Source organism: Strix aluco, chromosome 5, assembly GCF_031877795.1.
Source record: "Strix aluco isolate bStrAlu1 chromosome 5, bStrAlu1.hap1, whole genome shotgun sequence".
Taxonomy (NCBI): Eukaryota; Metazoa; Chordata; class Aves; order Strigiformes; family Strigidae; genus Strix; species Strix aluco.
Window position 1 is genome coordinate 22,383,038 of NC_133935.1, and position 20,075 is coordinate 22,403,112.

Sequence of the window (20,075 nt, forward strand, 5' to 3'; positions counted from 1 at the left end):
AGGGAACATAGGAAGAAGGGTTTCCTCCTTTGATTACTAATGCTTGCTCATTCATTATCCTTCTACAGATCAGATCAGAGGTAAAATGTAGAGAAAACAAAATCAGGATTTTTTTTTTCTAGGGCAATCAGCAGGGATCCAATGGGGGTGAGGCATAGAATTTAATGTGTGTTATGGAGTAGGTTGATCAGAGTCTTGAAGTATTTGATACAAAAAAATGAGCAGAAACAGCTCATCAACATGTTTTATGCATAATCATTTAAGCAGTAGATGTCCCTGTGAACTGCACAGTCAGGGACAGCATGTGACCTATGATAGGAAGAAGCTGGGCCTCAAACTGTGCAGGAAACCAGTTTGCTTTCCTGGAGGTCTGGAGAGGTATAGCTTTCTGAATATTATGTTTAAGTTTGTGGTTTTAAAAATCTGTTGGTGCAGTTTCTGTCTGTCGTAGTACACCCTGTCTGCTTCCCACACTTTCAAGCCCCTTTTACTCCCTCTCTCACAGAAAACAGTATGTTAATGTCACATGGTATTTTACAGGAAAGAAGAAGTTCAAGAGGAGGAAAATCTACTGTCAGATCACTCAGCACCTGCTTCAGAACCATAAAATGTGGAAGAAAGTAATTGAGGACGAGGAGAGGTTAGCCGGGACAGAGAAGCAAGGCGTGGAGCAATCCACACTGCACCAATCTTCAGAACAAATCCAGGCCATCAGGGAAGAGGAGGAGGAGAAAGGAAAGCCCAAGAGGGATGAAGAGGAGAACACAACTGTAGAACCAAACCAATGACAATATTTACAGCAGTATTTAAGACAGTTTGACTTGTGCACAGACTCTTTCTCAAGCCAGCACAGCATTTAGACACAACACTGTAGAAGTATGGGATAATGCGCCTACAGATGTTTAATTTGTTTCTCTTTCCTTTTTATGGTGAGGTACATTGTTTAAACTCCTATGCTCAAGGAAGCTTTCACACTGCAACACCGGCTTTTACAGACTTTCTTTAAAGAGATTTGAGAGTGGGTGGAATTATATAAATATAGATATATATATATATATAGCCAGGGTTATTGGCTGCGCACTTCAGCAAAATACATTTAATGATATATTATGGTCACTGTGATATTTACAGAAGAAAGTTATCTAAGGAAATGCTGCTTCTAAAGCACATTTGCAGTTAACAGTAAGGTACCAGTTAAGTAGCTTTTGCTCTTAATGCTGAGGGATAAAAGTTCCAAAGCTTTATACGAATGCTGATATATCCTGCCAACATACATGTGTGCGTGAGGGGGGGTGTTTGCAAGTGTAAGTGGATGTAAAGTAATATAGCATAGTTTGAGTTCTTATTACACTGTCTGTAGCACATGGCCCAATACACAACAACAAACAGAAGGCCTGAATTTTGGAGAATTTGTGCCCACAAGGGAAGCGGAGACCATTTTGAGGAGCTTTGCGATCCCCGTAGCGCTCCCAGTCCCAGGTCCCAGTTTGCACTCTGGCTGCAGGCAGCAGCAGCCTTTCAGCAGGGGCCGCGGTAGCCCGGGCTGCTGGCCTGGCCCCACCCGGCTGTGCAGGCTCCTCCACCTCCTCCTCTTCCTCCTCCTCCTCGGCACTTCCCAGACTGCTGGCGAAAGGGATGTGCCAGGAACTTTATTTTCCAAAGGGGTTTACAAGGGACTGTGTGGCGCGCTGGTCTGTTCCCCTTGAGAGGACCTGGCCCTCTGTACACTTCTGAGTGGGTGAATGGCTCCGTGGGGCAGTGTGTGTGTTTGGGCAGGAGAGAGCAGAGAGCAAATGTGTGTACATTCGCAGAAACTAGAGGCACGCTGTCATCTTCCTACCCTAACCTTACACCTTTGTGCATCAGTGGCCAAATATATCATTTAAGAACAAAGCTAAACTACGTCTCTGGAGAGCAAAAGGGGAGTGTGGGGGCCATGCCCTTCCGAAGAATAAAAGGCAAATGATGCGTTAGGAGCAGTGTGGGGAACACGTGCCAGTCCTGCATTGGCTGGGCACTCATATGTCTCAAGAACCACTCACATGAGCTTCAGAGAACTTGGTTTTTCAGTGTGAGGTGCTGGATGGAAGCAGTTAGTTGCTGGCATTCTGCTTAGAAGCAGCATGTTGGATCCCACCAATATACTTTTCTTCTTTTTTCTTTTTTTTTTTTTAAGAGAAAGGAAAAGATCAGGCCTGTAAGAAGAGCAGATCTTTTTTGTTGTTGTTGTTCTGTTTATTTGTTTTCTCTGTTGTTTATGCTGTGAGCCAAATGTCTATTTAAAAGGTTGGATATTCACTTTCAATATTTTATTTCACGATATTATATTTGTCAATGATTAGTTATCTAGATGTAAATATGGGAAAAATTTTATGGGTTCCTGTAGATAATGATATCTTTAAGAAAAGAAAGAAAAAGAAAAAAAGAGAAAAGGTTTTTTGTAAAGGTAATTTTTTAAAAAATAAATACAAAAACATTTTTATACAGTGTAGCCATTTCCAAACTTAAATAAAGTCTTGAGTAATTTGTATAGACCCTTCTGGGAAGCCAGTGGTCTACAGGATCGAGGCTTTAAAATATTCATGTTCTCTGGGACTGGCAGCACCAACCAGTACCACACAATTTAGAGTTTTGTTCCCACAAAAAGAATTATATATATATCTCTCAAAAATCATTTTGACTACATATGCTTTTTATATTTTGATCCTGCAGCCGCTTGCCAAGAAGAGGTTTGCTTGTGTGAGTAAGAATGCTTGTGAAAGGAAGATTTTGTAGAAGTCCTTTCTATATTAAATTTCCGACATTGCGTCCATCACTTTTTGCTATTATTACGCTTTCACCACGTTTCATGATCCTATTGATACCTCCCAAAAATGCTGGAAAACATTCTTTGTCAAAGCCAATCAGCATGTGTGTTATCACTTCAGAGTTTCTTTTTGCTTTGCATTTCCGTTAGAGTGAGCTTCTGCTGGAAAACAGGAATTTGGTTTCTTACAGGTTGCATTTGCCTGATATTGTCCCATCCTACTCTTACCAGTAGAGAAGGCGTTTGCCTTTTGACAGAGTGACTCTAGAGCAAGGCTCTGAATGCTCTTAGCAGCAGAAATATTTAGTAACTGTTTTCAATGAAATCAGAAAAACAGAAATCCAAATTGCGCTGTTATTTTAAAGCGAAAGGATATAGCAGAATTCATTCAAAAGAAAGGAAGATGTCTCCAAGATCTCAGCAAGTCTCCACCAATTCCAGCTTGCACTGTTTTTACGCCTCTTCAGTCACTTTGATTAACCATTTTGTTTGGGGTTTTCTTGTACAAGTAGTATGCATAATTTATAGTATGAGAAGAGTTTAATATGCCTCATTCTGTCCTTTAAAATTAAACTTACAGAGATGCTTTAAATGTCACATCTTCAAGCACTTTTTTCTCCATTTTCAGTGAATGATCACTGGGACTGGGGTTTTTTTCTTGATTTTTATGTTGCCTTTGCTAGAAGAAGAAAAAAAGAAGTTATTGCAGAAAGTGTTAGTGGATGTCCTGTTGGTAAAATTACAAAGAGGCATTCAAGAATGAGGCGAAATCCTGCAAGTGGAGTTCCACATACTCCTCTAAGCAGGCATACACAGGGTTGAACTAAGAAAAATTATGCTAAAAATGTGCTTAAATGGGATTGTTATATTCTTCCTAGTCATCATTTTTAGTTGCCATTAGATAAAATCAATGTCAGCTTCTAATTTGTTAAGATTTCTGTCTGTATTGCCAGTGCAGCTGTCACAGATTGTTCCTGTGTTGCTACACAAGCCTGTTTGTGGGTTTAGTTGATTAACTCAGGTCTTTTACAGTGAAGGAATTGCTAACAGGCTTAAAATCAGAATGATTGTTGATTTTATCCAAACTGGAAGGAATACCAGTGAAGAAGCTGGGAGTGATTAACTTGGTAAGAGGTGACTTTTTTTTTGCACTCCAAATAGTTACTAATAAAATCCCCTTTCTGCAGGTGTCCACTCCTTATGAATCTGATTTTCAAGCTTTGCAGTGCATTTCTGGCAGGCAATGATCAGGAAATTTGCCAGGTTGGCTTAAGTATAACACAGAAGAGAGATTTTATATCAAACATGTGAATACCATTTCTTTGCTTTGTGGATTTTCAGTAGATAATGAAGCAGGTAATTTTTAGGGGAGTTTTATAATATTTCTAGTCCAAAGGAGGCAAAACTTTTGACCTGCAGTTGCAGCGACCTTTTTGGGGCTAAAATTTGATGTTTTTCCACTTTGTGCAGTCCTTTGGTGTTGCAAACCCCAAATAAACCACAGCCTGTGCAATATTTTTGGGAAAAAAAGAAAAGAAAAATAATTGTTTTCTATCAGCAAAGTTCTCAGATTTCAGGTGGGATGTTTACAGTGTTGATATGGGTTTCTGGTATATACAGTATGCAAAGAGGTTTTTTCAATACTAGAGAAAGCAAGCCCCATTTAAACAGTGTTTTGCAGTAACAAAAAATTATGTATTTTAGTTTTCAGTTCTTTAAAAACAAGAAGAGAAAGATTGGACTATTTTTTCCAGTTGGATATTTTGTTTTCTCCACTGTAATTACACTTGGTGACAGATCCTGTTCCCTTCTAGACTAGAAGTTTGCTGTTCCCTTAAATAGGGGCCTTTTTGCAGCGCTTACAGCTCCCAGTGTAGTGAGAAAAGCACTCTATCCATCGCATAGCAATCACATATAAACCCTTTTGTCTCCATATTCCCAGTTTGCTTGATAGTCACATGCTGTTTACCATGGAATATACCTTCTCTCATTATGCTTGTATTGCAGAAGGAACACAGGGAAGTAGAGAGTGTGAAAGCCCCAAACTATTTTATTACCTTTTCTTTTAGGAGGAGTCCGAGACTTTAGTTTCCAAGAACCCAAAAATACATGTGTCTAGAAGTGATAATTTCCACCATGTTCAAAGGGCCATAGTTTACTATTTATACTCTAATTCTTGAGGGAACCTGGTGTTTCTTGATTTGTTTTGAGCTAATGTACAGGGCATCGCTGAAAATCATCTGCCTCCTCCAATAGAAAGATGGCGTTTGATGCAATGTTGCAAGCCATATGTCAGAAGTGAGTTGCAAGAATCTGCTAGGAAAAAGGGATTCTACTGTGCTCTTGGCAGTATTTTGAACTCACTTCCTCTGTGAGTGAAATCCTCTACAGAAAGCTGGGGAAATGGCTGTGTGTCACCAATGGCCTCCCCTGTCACCTTGTGCAGGGTGCTGGCTCTCATAGCAAATGATGGTCACATGCTGGCAGTAAATGGTTCTCAGGGCAGATGGAATTTGAGAATTCATTTGTTAACCATGCAAGGATGGTTGTTCATGTGAACATCTCTCTGCATCATCATCAAGTTAGAATCCAAGATTGCAATTGCTCAGAACCTTTCACATGGATGCATTTGGGACTTTTACCCTTAGTGTACTACTGTTAAGATCCTGATGGTCTGAATTTGGAAGGAAGTTAAGTCTGTAAATGTTCAGAAGGATGCTTCTAAAACTACCATTTGGCATCTATGCATATTCTGTACCCAACTCCCTTTTTATATTTTCCATGCCGGACATTAATTTATTTTCTTTAGAAAGTTCTCCTAAATCTCTGCCTGCTTTTTAGATACAAAAAATTTTCTGAAATTCTGGCCCCATCTTCCTTCAGAAATGCCCCAGAAAGTAGAATGCAGTGTGGAGAAGCCAAGTATCTTGCCACAGTGTCAGTGGTACCATGAGGTCTGCCCAGCCTGTGCCCCAGTTTGGGCACATATGGACACAGTGCCGTGCCCACTGTGAGCTGAGTAGGTGTGGGGTAGCGGTCAGTTTGGGTACTCGGCAGCCTGAGCCTGACCAGCTTTTAGTGGGACTTGGGATCTTAGAGAATTTTGACAGTTTTCAAAATGACCCTTAGACACTTTTGAAAATTTTGCCCCAAAGTATAATGCAGCAAAAGGTTTTTGGTTGGTCCCAGGTGTTAATGAATACTTGTGCAAAGTCTCATTAATTATCTGGCACATCCTGCTTGGTCTGCGTGGTGTGATCCGGTGATGGTGAGGGCTTTGCTGCTGATGAAGATGGTTGCAGGTTTGAATCCACCCTCTCACTAACTTTCCATAGGCACAGCCAGATGTGCCAGTCAGCACGAGCCCAGCAAGCCCAGCTGTGCCCAGGGCTGCCATCCAGAGAAGGCACCAGGCGCCTGACCAGCAAATACCCCAGGGAGATGCATCAGCTGATTCAAGTGTAGGAGAGACAACGTAGATGTTCTGTGGTTCATTCTAGAGCTGAGCCATCTGATAGACATAGTGTTCAGTAGGTTGGGAGGGCAGCAATGATAGTCTGCGGCTTTTTTTTCTCTGAAATAAGTTTTTGACTGTTGGAAAACCTGTAATTCATAAACACATATAATATTTGCTATTATTTTTGCAAGTACTGTTATAGTTGAGATGTTTCAGCATGATGTGTGTAAGGAAGAAAGGTTTCAATTTAAGGATGAGTATGAGAATTTCTTGGGTGTCCTATGGCCTCATGGGCAGAAGATTAGATCAAGGCACATGCCCAGAGCAGACACCATGCCTCTCCCAGGTCTGCTGCAGGCACCACAGCTGGGAGGCAGGCGCGGAGGGTTGCTTGCGCTTTTCAGTCTCGGGCCTGGACGTTGGCCTGAGAATTTGGGTATTCCTCAGCTGGCAGCACAGCGCTGATGTAATTAGTCCTTGAGTTGATGGGGTTGTAGACATACAGGGAGAAAGTCAAACTGGCAATTCATAGGAAAGAGAAAAGGAGATTGTAGTCCAGTATGAAACAGACGTTATGCAAGACACTCAATTTTCCTTTTCTTTCAAAATCAAATGTAATCTCACTGGAATTAAGTAACCATGTAGTTTCTGGGCGTTTAATTACTGTTTGATGGTGCAGCTTTAGTCAAAATGGTGGCAACATTAAAGAGAAGATAATTGTTCCCATTAACTAGGGTGAGGGAATCTTTTTTTTTCATATTTTTAGGTGAATCAACAAATAAAGAGTGTCTTGGCCTCCCGAAGAAAATACATGTTATGTTTTTGAACAGATGGAGGAGTAATTGAAATTAGGTGGCAGCTGTCTTAAGCAATCATTGGAAGAGCTAGCAAAAAATACTGATTAATGGAGGCAAACTTTGAATTAGAGCAAAATAGCACCGGTACTTTTGAGAGCAATTTAGTATGATAAATCTTTCCTTGGATTTCATCACTTTCATTTTAGCAAAACAACATTGCTCTGAAGGTAAATCAAAGCACGGTTTTAGGCCCTGCTATGGTAGTTATTGAATCCCAGTGTTGGAGGGAGCAGCACAAGAGTTATCCTCCATTTACATCCTAATTATGATTTATTCAGAGGCCATTAGTGGGATTGTCCTGGCAGGCGGGTGTTCTCTTGATGAAAAATACATCATGCCTCCTCAGTAGGATGCAGATGTCACCTGCATGGGCACCCACCTGAATTCTTAGGATGATAGAAGCTCCTCAGGGGCCTTCAGGCAGAAGAGTGCATGTCTACTTCTGGAGAGTCTATTTACACAATGACAAAAGGGAGCAAAAGCTCGAGCTAGTTAACAGTACTTCTTTGATAAAACTGCAACAACAATAAGCATGTGCAGTTTGAAAGCTTGCCAATGTCACTTGAAGTGTATTCAAAAATTTCCCTGACTACTTGCATGTGTAAAACTAATTTTTTTGGAAGATAATGAGTTCAGGTAAAACCAACTGTACTTGACCATGGTCTGTCAAGCTGAGGGATATAGTAAACCAGGAAGAATTTTTGACTGAAGGAGTTTAATTCTCCCTCATATAAGACAACTTTTATTGGTGCTAGAGGAGGAAAAAAAAATCATAATATTTATTTCAATTGAGCTTTTCAGCTGGCTAGTCCATGCCCGTTGTTTCTTACTTCCAAAGCCGTGCTTGTGGTATGTCCGAGGTGTGGAAATGGGACAACAGATGAGACTTGTTCTGCTGTCATGGCATATGAAGTCTGTGTGCACCAAGGAGCTCCACTGAAATCTGCAGGTGTGGGAAGTGGTGTATCCCAGCAGTGAATTCGATGGGAAAACCCAAATATTTGTTTTCGTGTCTATGTGGAAGCATAAGAGCAGGTATAAAGGACTTTGCCACAGCCACAGACCATGTATCCCTTTATGACTGAATCCTCTTGTCCTGATTCAAAAACCATAGAAATCAGATCAAATAAGCAAAGCACAGCATGTGCTGTGGCCCTGGTGAGGCAGGCATGTGTTAAATTGCTTTTCCTTGGGCTCACGGAGGGAGCTGGTCTTGCACCCTTGGCCTGCAAATGGCGTGGGGTCCTGGGCAGCACGGCAGGGCACAGGGGGAGGAACTGGTGGGACATAAAGAACAAATGTCAAATTTCAGAGGGCTGTTGTCAAAGTAGCTGGAGAAATACCTTAAAGTAATGTAATGCAACCCTATACCCACCTCGCCTGGTTTGCTCACAGCAATAGCCCCCAAGGCAGTGGGCTTAGATGCTCTGGTTTTCAATGCTGTCTTCCTTTACCACAGTGAACACTTACAAACAATTAATGTGAATTAGCGATTGCCCTTTGCTTTTAAATATTTGTTTAAAGGAGATTGAAGGTTTTGGGTCTTGTTGGGTTTTTTCCTCCCCTGACCCTAGTTATTTTGTCCCCCTGCTTTCATAAAAATGAAAAAAAAAAAAAAAAAAGGTCTGTAATCTGATCAGAGAGAAAATGGGTTTGCCATGTGCATACCTACTACTTTAGGTAGAAAGCCCATTATCTGCTAAAGCTATCTTTCCTTTTCAGAATTCCTGCCTGATTCTGACACATGATGACAATCTGTATTTGAATGCAAAATTTTAATTTTTAGGTGTTTATAAACCTTAATACAGTACTGCAGCTGGTATCCTAAAAGCTCAAAGACAATGTTAATAACTGCTATGTGGTGTTGATGATATTTTTAATATTTCAACCATGTCAGCATACATTTGGTCATTACTTTTCTAAAGTTAAGTCATCTTTTCTTGAGTAATCTACATGAGATGTTTGCATGATGAAAAGTAATTTAAGTTCACTTTTTAAAAAGATGTGATTCATACGGTAGGTTATGTTTGTTTAACAGATTAACATTTTCACTGACGGGTGGCAGTTTTTCTTCTTTTTAGTGCTTTTGATATAAGAACATCTAGGACATTTTCCAGTAGAAACACATTTTGTAATCTTTGCCTCCGGTTGTGGAAGTAGTACCTTTCAAAAATAATTGTTTTCCAGCACAGTTTGGCCATCTGGGTAACAATATGCAAGTATGTATATCACATAAAAGATATGATTTTAAAAAAAAAAAAATCCCATTTTGGTGAAAGTAATCAATAAATTAATCCAGCAAGGTCAAAACCCTTTCTGAATGAAAGTTTTGGGTCTGTCGATATAATTGAAGCACTTGACTCCCCACCAGATCATGGGGCCAAATCATACAAGTTTTGTATTTTCAAATTCACAAAAGGCCAACCAGAGTTTTTTACTTCAGAAAACACTGAGGAATTTGGCCACCTTACATCCTATCCTATGAGATTTGACTCCTGGCCTGGGACCTTGGGGCACTGCACCTTAGACAGAATTATTTTATGATGCTCATTCAGACTCAGCTCTAGTAGCAAGTTTCCACAAATCACCCATGAGCTTCAAAATTAATCCCTCCTTGCTTTTTTTCACTTCAAAAGGTGAGAGAAAGGGGGGGGATGTAATTTTATATGGCTGTATTTGAAAAGGGGTTTGTGTACCTTTATAATTCTTTTGAAGCAATATTTTAAAAAATAACTGCCAGCCAAAGTGGCAATGCGGAAAAGTGCCATCTTGTTAGGATTTGTACACACCAGTTTTTAACACAGTGTTCTTTTCACTAAGTACTTCATACGTTAATTTATATTTATATATTGTCAATATTGTTGTAACCAAGCTTCTCCTTTCTAAACACTTCAGGAACAAGGCCTTGTATTTTTAGGTGATTTTCATAAACAGAATAATTCTTTTTCTTTCACTAGTATCTTGCACTTGATACATGTAGCAATACTTAATATATTCTCTTCACAAGTATTTGTTAAGTGATTTAGTTAATGGTTGATAAATGTTTTGTACAAAATAGATTCTGTACAGGAAAAAAATCTTTTAGATAAACATTATTTATTTTTACTGTTTTGTAAGTTAGACACTATAATGAAGCTCCTTTTTGCCAGAATTACTGGAAGTGCCTCTTGGTAAAATGTATTATACAGTAAATATGTATTCAAAATTATTAGAAATACTTGTCACAAAATGAACAATGTGGATGTTGCAATGTGAAGACAAATGTACAACATAAATATAATTCTGTGGTATCCTGTTTGCTGTGTTTCTTTTTCCTTTATTGAACAAACTTGCTTTCGGAGCCTAGCTTTCAGTTTAAGCCCCAGACTACAAATGACCTGTAGACTCTTCAAACTCTGACTGAAATCCAGTAAAGCAGGTATATATTGAATTACCATTTTATCTGCCAGCCCTGCTTGGCATGTGTTAGTGACCCATGCTCACGTTTATTGTTATCTGATTACCCACAACTTTTACCAGTAGAATTTTGCACTTTATTTCAGATCACTAATAAATCCCATGTTAAATACTATGTGAGTCAACCAATCTGTGGAAGGCCTCCTTATAAACATCCTTTAACAATGACCAATATTTCAACATCCGTCATCTATGTATTTTTCAATCCAATTAGTATGGACCATACTGATTGTCTATATGTAATGTCATATGTAATATGTCTATATTATATGGCACTATTCAGCCATAGTAATGCAGAGTGACTAATGCTTCCAGAGAAAATGAAATGTGTTACCTTAACAGTGTCACAGAAGTAATCTGTTAAAGTAGGACATCAGTAAGTGAAATCAATTTTCTTGCAATTATATTGGTAAGTATACTGTCATTCTTCAGTGAAAGATTTTGCTAGTCCATTATGTGGGCTAGGATTGACATCTAGCTATTTTTTTTGCTCACTGTTTATAATTTCAAAAAAGTATCTTACAGCTGTCAAAAATTTTTCCCATTTTTTAAGTTTTATTACTTACTTTCATCAAAGATCTGGAGAGCTCTTCAGCCAACTCATTTGAAATGGCTGCATACAAATTATCTGGATCAACTGTGTTTTCAAAACCTCTTTAACATAAAATGAACAGATTTCAAAATATGGAAAAGAATCAGCTGTATATCTAGCTGTCAGTTTTGACGTCCCACCAGTTTATTTGTCCTCTGGCTTAAATTATAAATGGCAAAAATGTAAGGAAATTTGCACCAGGCAGTGATTGAGAAGATACTAGTTGGGATCATTGCCAGTACAAAAGTAAAATATGGTTATACCTATTCTAAGGGAGCTTCTTATAAGTCTGCAGTTGGTCTGTCCCAAACACTTAATAACTCCATAGCATGGAATTATCTGACCCAGAGATTCACAGCTGCCCACAGAGAAGCAAGTGGAGTAGCAAAGAAAAACTCTTTTCCTTCAATACTACTCGTCACAAAGAGTAGGGGTTACCAAGGTAAAGAATGCACTTGTCTTTGAAAATCACCAAACTCTCTCTGGAGCCCTTCAAACAGCAAGAGGTTCCCATGGGAAGAGATGAGCGGTGAAACACAGAGAAGCAGTCAATCTGCTAATGAGACCACACATGAGCATGCCTCTCCTGGGGTTCTGCTAAAACATAAAGGAGGCCATGACGCACAGTCAGTAGCAGCTCAATTAAATATTGTGTTTTCCAGGTGTTCAAATTTGCCCAAGCAAATCCACTTACCTAAAACTACTTAAAATGTTTCACTAAAATTAGAAATCTTAGAGAACTCTTGGCACTCTGTTTAGCAATGCTTTCTTTAATGTTTCTTCAATTATCTCACCAAAATCCTGTGGAAATTTACATTAGCCCTCATGCCACCACAGGCTCCCTGAATATTGTCAGTGATTCAGATAGGGGTAGAACAGCAAACAACTTTGACAGTCAGATGCGAAACTTCCAGGTGCTACCCTGACAGATGGGGTCTGCAGCTCTGGGGTAGCCATCTCACACAGTCTGAGGGAGGTTTTTAACCACTCCACACTGGGATCCCAAAAACCTGGCATGCTGAAATGGAAACTCTCAGAGCCAGGTACTTTGCTGAACAGCTTCACAGCCAAGGGGTGATACTAAATTGCATTAGTTTATGAACTATGAGAGAAAACGTGCAAGTTTAAAGTTTTACCTAAGGTTTTGATGGCTTGTGTCACACCCAATCCAGGCTGCTAGTTTCAATCACTAAATAACATGGGATAGACATGGTTGTGATGGTTTGGAAGTCTGACAGAGATAAAAGGTTGCTACAACATCTGCTTGTCTGCAGCCAGGAAATGCAAAGCAGAAGGTTCCTGTTTGATCTGCATGATGGCTTCATTTACAGTGACTTTTGTTGTTGCTGGTACATTACTTCCCTTCACAATCCTTTGCACATGGCAATTGTTTATTACTGTGCTTGCCAAAGGCATCACACTCTACAAATTCAACACCTTTTGTATAATAAACTCTTCTGTTAAATTCTTTGCACCTTCTCTTTCCACATTTCTAGCCAAAATCTTTGGGTTTAACCTACTTCAAAGAACTTATCTCCATTACAGTAAGTGCTATGGGATTTTATTAAGATTAATGGTATTAATCCCCAGTGGCTGTACAAATTCCAGTTTCTTTTATTAGGTTCTTCTAAATTAAAGTTCTCTCCAAAGCTCCAGTGGGTACCAGTGCTTCGGGCACTGCAGAGATATGTCGTGTCACTGGATCTGTCATTCATCCTTCTTGTTATACCTCCTCAGAGCTGGGTTTCCCAGGGCCCACTGGGATCTTTGCAAAGTGTGGTGCTATAAGTACACATGTTACTTCTCTTCTCTTGAAAATTCTAGTTAAAACCTCTCTGGGTCCGTAATTCTCTTTTTTTTTACTAATCATTCAGGAACGAAAACTTCCTAGCTCTTTTACCTGTTTGGTGACCTTCTGTAAGTGCTTTCAAGGCAATCTATGGCCATTGAGCATGCTCGTATATGTTACATCAGGCACCTAGCAAGGAAAACATATATAGAAAAGGTGGTATTGTTCTATGGTCAGGGTGCAGTAAATGCATTTACGGCAACTGCTATTTTTGAAAATTATTCTTCCTGAGATCTCATGAAAGGAACTGAAAATCTGAATGTCAGGAATAATTTGACAAGCACATCAGGGTATTGAGGCTTCTCAGAAGGGCCTATGGATAACCTAATAACAAATTAGCTGGGTCCAAAAAATAAATAGAACTGTTTTCTATTGGTTTTGCTGTTCTTTGGTAAGAAAACTGTTCTTTCAGGCTAGATGTGGAAGTCCTTAGTTGGGCAAGGATGTACTGCCAGCCTGAAATTTTCATGGCAGTCCCTGAGTGCTTCTAACAGCTGAAGTGTATTATTTGTCTTGGGTTCTTTGATGTGGAATGGGTGTGCAAGGTTTGTTCTGACAGTGGGTTTCCTACTCATTTATGTTCTTACCAACTATGTTCTTAGGACTGGCATCAAAAAGAAGAGGAAAATTAATGTCAAGAAATAATGAATCCATAGCAATAGAGTAGCATAGCTAAAGCAATTAAAATTATATAGGCAGTGAAACTGGATTGCTTTATTAGTTAACTGTAAATGTCTTCACTGTATCTGTTTGTCATTGACTTCAAACTACACATTTACCTAAAAATCACAGCTAGAAGAAATAAATTTTTATAAATTGTAAAAGATAAATTGTACTAAAATTTAAGTACTTGGAGGTATTTCTTTGAAAGAAACAGCTGCTTGCCAAGCCCTCATGTTTTCTACATTGCCTTTATTCCAGCAGCTGTATTTCCAGTCTCAACAGTGGTGTGATACCTTGAGCTTCCTGCTCTCTGGACAAGGATTCAAGAGTCCTGGATCTGTTTTGAGTTTTCCCTGAACTCTGCACAAACTTCCTTCGTGACCTTTAACAAACATGAACAGTTCAATTCCTCCCCTTCAAATGTAAATATTACTTACTATTTAGCCAGCTCTCTTGGTCTTGTCTGCTGCACCTTAGCTCCTGCGCTGAGCTCTCTGGGTGTTTAGGAGACCATTGCAGTAGGAGAACTCTGGGCCACAACCAGTTGTTGCCATGACTGGCTCTCCTTGAGTCGTTCCAGGCAGAGCAGAACAACTCAGGGATGGAGTATTCAAGTACTAGCATAAATAAAATACTAAAGGAGCATTTGACCAAGTGTCAATCTGAGTAGCTGAGGACTCATTCTACTGAGAGTTTCTATGCAGCTTTGCTTTGCAACACAGTATTAAGGCTTGGGGTATGTGTTCTCTGTCAGACCATAGAAACCATGTAAATTCAGATTTTAAGGTGATGTGGTATATCAAAATCCCATTTATACATTTTGTTTCTCTTTTTTAAAAAAGTCGGTATTTTCCTTCTATCAGATAAAAATAAATGTCTCTTTGCAGCTGTTATGTGTGTATTCAGATTTCAGTGTAAAGTTTATCTTTACAAGCAAGCCCTTATGATTTAAATAAGTCCATTGGAATATGTTTTAAAAAAATGTCTTTTACAGAGGAAAAAATTTCATGCTTCTGAACACTCTGGGCAGTAGGGGGCTGAGAATTTACAAGGTTAGCATTTGCTCATGAAATGTGCTTGTAGAAGAAGCAGCCAGTTCCCTGGATCTATGCCTCAGAGATCTGTTGTATGGTTTAAAGACTGACCCACAAACCTGCTGTGTTGTTAGTGTATTGATATATCTATGAATCAAGATTACACTTGTCACAGCTATTCACTATGGCTAGACTAGGGTTTGTAAATGTAATTAAATTTGCCCTATGCTTTAGAAATGAAGGTGGTCTGGCTTCTAATTTCCTGTAACTAATACAAAGTAGGAATGCAAAGAAAATAGAAACAGAGCTCACAGAACAAGCTTTAGTCTGGTTCTTTGTCCTGTAGCTGCTTTAAGGGCTTTGTTTCAATTATAGATTAAGTATATATAAGTAAGCAATTTCTTTTAGGACTATGGGAAAGCAAAATCTTTCTTGTCTGATTGATTGTCTAGCAAGCTTCCAATGAGTTTTGTGTTGTTGTGCTTGGGAAGTGTTTTGCTGTGGGAATCAGTGAAAAGTGACACACAAGAGGCATCATGTCCTGTATTGGATTTGGTACTGATTTGTTTCCCCTGTCTCAGCTCTTGTTAGTAAATTGTAGCAGGTGAGGTACTGCATTGCCTTTCCATGCAAGATCCATGGCCTGGGAGACTAATAAATTCCTACCTGGATGAGACTTTCTTCTCTACCAGATGAACTCACTGAGTTTGAGTGAGGATCTTGTATTCATTTACTCTGAGCATCTGGAAAAGTATTGTAGAGGACATAAATACAAATATTTCTGAGGAACTGCTATAATTAACTCATAAAGGAATGGTGATACTCTTCTGGAAGGTGTAAGAAAACTTTCCATAATGGAAAATGCCTCCCCCAGGGTGGTTTTGTTAAAGTTCCAGTTAAGATATCATCTACACCTATAAATAAGTCAGCGAAGGCTCTATAAAGAAATTCCAGTAAAAGACCAACTGTGATAGAAAGCTGATGCTGGGGTTTTACAATGAACTGAAAATCCAGGAAAGATGAGAAGATTGCACTAAATCTTGCGGGTCTCATTCTTCAAAGCATTGCTTCATCTTAAACTGCATAAAACCATTCTTTATGTATTTTTCTGTAAGGGTAGAGGAACATGCCCTGGTGTTCATCAATATGATTTGTAGCATAATGGGGCCTTGGAGAATTATGTGAAAGGGATTTATATAAAGAATTTATGATTCTGAACATGATCCTCACCTATTTTAAGCGACAGTGTGGTGAAGGCTACCATTGACAGAGTAACTGGAGTCTGTGTCAGAAATCAAAAAAGGAGACAAGGTCAGCAATGAAGATTAAAAGTCAGACAAAACTAGTACAGATCCCATATTGTGTAAACTCAGTTTTCCTAATAATTGAAGGAAACAGGCTGGGAGCCATTCTCTGAAAAAGGCTGAAAAACTCATAATCACTAATTCTCCTAATCACTAATTCCTGTGGATTATTAGGCATCCTGATATCTCTTAGAAAAGGGAAAAAGGGAAAAAGATTTCCAAGTTTCCAAACCCACCAAGTAAGGATATAAAACACATTAAAGTATAAAATGTGAATTATGTGCAGTCTAATAAAATTCCAGCCACATTAAGAACCCAAAATGGAGGTATAATGAAGGAACGGATAACAATTTGTATTAAATCTAGGAAAGTAGAAGGCTGTTCCAAGGTGCTGTGCTTGTCACAGCACTGTTTTGAGTGTCAGTGAGGTTTTAGCTGCCATGGGAACATACCCTACTGCAGAGGGTGGAAGAGAGCAAGGGGAAAAGGAAGAATTTATAGTTTTACTACCTTCTCTGTTTGTATAATTAAAGCTCACAGGTTAGCAGAAAACACATGATTTATAGATTCTCTCAGCTCAAGTAGCTACGCTGGGAACTAGTCACATTAACCACCTTTACACAAACTTGCAAATAAATACTGCTTCAGTAGCCATGACCTTGTGACAGGAAAAACACAGGGTGGTAATGAAGTTTGCAAAATTTTCCTTTCACTGTGGCAAAGAACTTGACTGACTCTTCCATGCAATTCTGTCTTCTCCTATAATGGGTCTTTTCATTCTGGTTTTACATCATGTTGATGGAGATTTTGCGCTGAGGCTTTTGGGGAGCAGGGAGTACTGGGCATACCAGGAAGGACCAGAGTCTGAATGGGAAAGCTTTGTGAATCACCTGTTCACCCTACATCCTATCTTCTCCCATGCAGGCTCACCTTTTTTTTTTTTTTTTTTTTTTTTTCTGGTACATTCCTCCTTTAAGTCTCTCGTTTCCTGAGAATGAGCAATTAAGAAGATCAGGATTTCTTTTTCCCCTCCACAAAGCTTTGTCACGTGCCCCATCAAACTTACAGCAACTTACAAAGAAAAATAGCCTCAGGAGGGTTTAGATGCTCTTCAGGATTTCCAGCTAGGGAACCCTGAGTCTTTGCTTCCTGTATGCCCAGTGTCCAGGAGTTGATAGGAGGGGAGAAAGGAAGGAAAAAGTGAGGAGGTGGGGGAGGAGGATGAGAGGGAGATGAATACCAAGTGCTCAGGCAAAACAAGAGACAAAACAGGTTCCCCCACCCTTATGCTTTTTCCTTTCTCTACCTCCAGTATAAGATGTACCATCTCTAGACAGGTTTTCACCTCCAATTTCTTCCACTTCTAAGCTGGGACCAGTGCCCATGCATGCATGTATGTGAATGCGATAGAGGGAGCTTACCTACAAAAACTGGTAGGCACCATCTCTGGGGCTCTCTGCTGTCAGGTAAGATTTGGCTTTTCTTCTTTTCTTTGTTGAGTCTCCTTTCAGAGAGGATGTCCTTAAACTGGGTTCATGGGTAAACAGTCTCTGTACCAGTCTCCTTTGTCCACCTATTCTAGCAAGTGCAGCTCTTATGTCTGCAGGCTGACACAGAATAAAGGCATGTCTAAGGAGGCTTACTGCAAAGCGGAGGAGTTTCCAGGGTGGGGGGAAGGACATTTTTTCATTGCCTGGAGTTTGAATGAGTGGAGGGGCGCTTTGGAAACTACCTGGCGGTGTCTCAGCCTGTCATATGCATGCTCAGGGACAGGCTCATCCTCGGACCTGACCATCAGGTACAGCCCCACATGCCAGCCCTTAGGAGGGTGAGCACCACTGCCACCCAAACTGTGTCACAGGTGAGTTATCAGGCATACTTTTGGTGGGATAAAAAACAGAGCCACCAGAGAAGGCTCCCACGCCCCAGCTAGCTGAAGCCAGGAACACAAGAAGTGGTCGGAGACCTAGCTGTGGGCCCCAGTGACAGGCGAGGAGAAGGTGTGAGCATGGCCAACAGCTTTCCTTCAGACAGAGTGTCACCTACCTGGACTTACTCAGGTGTCATAAGTGTGATGAGGCACAACTGGAGTGCTGCAATGGATGGCTATAAAATTTTCAGAAGGAATAGGCAAGGAAGGAGGGGCAGTGGGGTAGCCTTGTATGTTAGGGAGCATTTTGATTGTCTAGAGCTCAATAATGGTGATGATAGGGTTGAGTGTTTATGGGTAAGAATCAGGGGAAAGGCCAACAAGGCAGATATCGTGGTGGGAGTCTGTTATAGACCACCCAATCAGGATGAAAAGGCAGGCAAAATACTTCATAAGCAGCTGGGAGAAGTCTCACAATTGTTAGTCCTTGTTCTCATGGGGGACTTCAACTTACCTGACGTCTGCTGGAAATACAATACAGCAGAGAGGAGACAGTCTAGCAGGTTCCTGGAGCATGTAGAGGATAATTTCCTGACACAGTTGGTGAGGGACCCAACTAGGGAAGGTGCCCCACTGGACCTGTTGTTTGTGAACAGAGAAGGACTTGTGGGTGATATCATGGTTGGAGGCCGTCTTGGGCATAGCGATCATAAAATTAGAGTTTTCAATTCTTGGAGAATTAAGAAGGGACATTAAAAGAACTGCTACCTTGAACTTCTGGAGGGTGGAATTTGGCCTGTTTAGGGGCCTGGTTGACAAAGTCCCTTGGGAGACAATCCTGAAGGGCAAAGGAGTCTAAGAAGGCTGGATATTCTTCAAGAAGAAAATCTTAAAGGTGTAGGAGCAGGCTGTCCCCAAGTGACAGAAGACAAGCTGGTGAGGAAGAAGACCAGCCTGTCTGAACAGAGAGCTTTGGCTGGAACTCAGGAAAAAAAGGAGCGTTTATGACCTTTGGAAGAAGGGGCAGGTACTCAGGAGAACTATAAGGACCTCATGAGGTTACACACAGAGAAAATTAGAAGGGCCAAAGCCCAACTAGAATTTAATCTGTCTACTGCTGTAAAAGACAATTAAAAAAAGGGGGGGTTGAGGAGGATCTCCATCCTTTATTGGATGTGGGGGGAAACATAGTAACAAAGGATGAGGAAAAGGCTGAAATACTTAATGCCTTCTTTGCCTCAGGCTTTACTAGAACAGTTGTTCTTGGGGTACCCAGCCCCCTGAGCTGGAAGACATGGACAGGGAGCAGAATGAAGCCCCCATAATCCAAGGGGAAATGGTTAGTGATCTGCTACACCACTTAGACACACACAAGTCTATGGCACCAGATGGGATCCACCCAAGGGTACTGACAGAGCTGGCAGAAGTGCTCACCAAACCACTTTCAATCATTTATCAGCAGTCCTGACTAACCAGGGAGGTCCCAGTTGACTGGAAGTTAGGAAATGTGGTACCCATCTACAAGAAGGGCCAGAAGGAGGATCTGGGGAACTACAGGCCTGTCAGTCTGAAATCAGTGCTGGGGAAGGTTATGGAGCAGATCATCTTCAGTGCCATCACGTGGCACATACAGGACAACCAGGTGATCAGTCAGCATGGGTTTATGAAAGGCAGGTCCTGCTTGACTAACTTGATCTCCTTCTATGACAAGGCAAAACACTTGGTGGATAAGGGAAAGGCTGTGGATGTTGTCTACCTAGACTTTAGTAAAGCCTTTGACACCATTTCCCACAGCATTCTCCTGGAGAAACTGGTTGCTCATGGCTTGGATGGGTGTACTCTTCACTGGGTTAAAAACTGGCTGGATGGTTGGGCCCAAAGAGTTGTGATGAATGGAGTTAAATTCCATTTAACCCCCACATCCAATTTAAAAATGGAGGTGGCCAGTCACAAGTGGTGTTCCCCAGGGCTCAGTATTGCAGCCAGTTCTGTTTAATATATTTATCAATGATCTGGACAAGGGGATCGAGTGCACCCTCAGTAAGTTTGCAGATGATATCAAGTTGGGCAGGATTGTTGATCTGCCTGAGGGTAGAAAAGCTCTACAGAGGGTTCAGGACAGGCTGGAACAATGGGCTGACAACTTGTATCAGGTTCAACAAGGTTCACTGCTGGGTCCTGCACTTG

The 20,075-nt window shown here is 40.5% G+C and overlaps 1 protein-coding gene across 6 annotated transcripts in view; it reads left to right on the forward strand.

Annotated features, from left to right (window-relative positions):
* PDE3A (phosphodiesterase 3A) overlaps nt 1–10,415 on the forward strand; it is a 278,256-nt gene extending 267,841 nt beyond the window's left edge. For all 6 annotated transcript variants that reach the window (XM_074826343.1, XM_074826347.1, XM_074826344.1 and 3 more), the window contains one exon: nt 541–10,415. In XM_074826343.1, the coding sequence (XP_074682444.1) occupies nt 541–788 (248 nt within the window). In that variant the 3' untranslated portion in view covers nt 789–10,415. The remainder of the gene's footprint in view (nt 1–540) is intronic.
* The last annotated feature ends 9,660 nt before the right edge of the window (nt 10,416–20,075 follow it).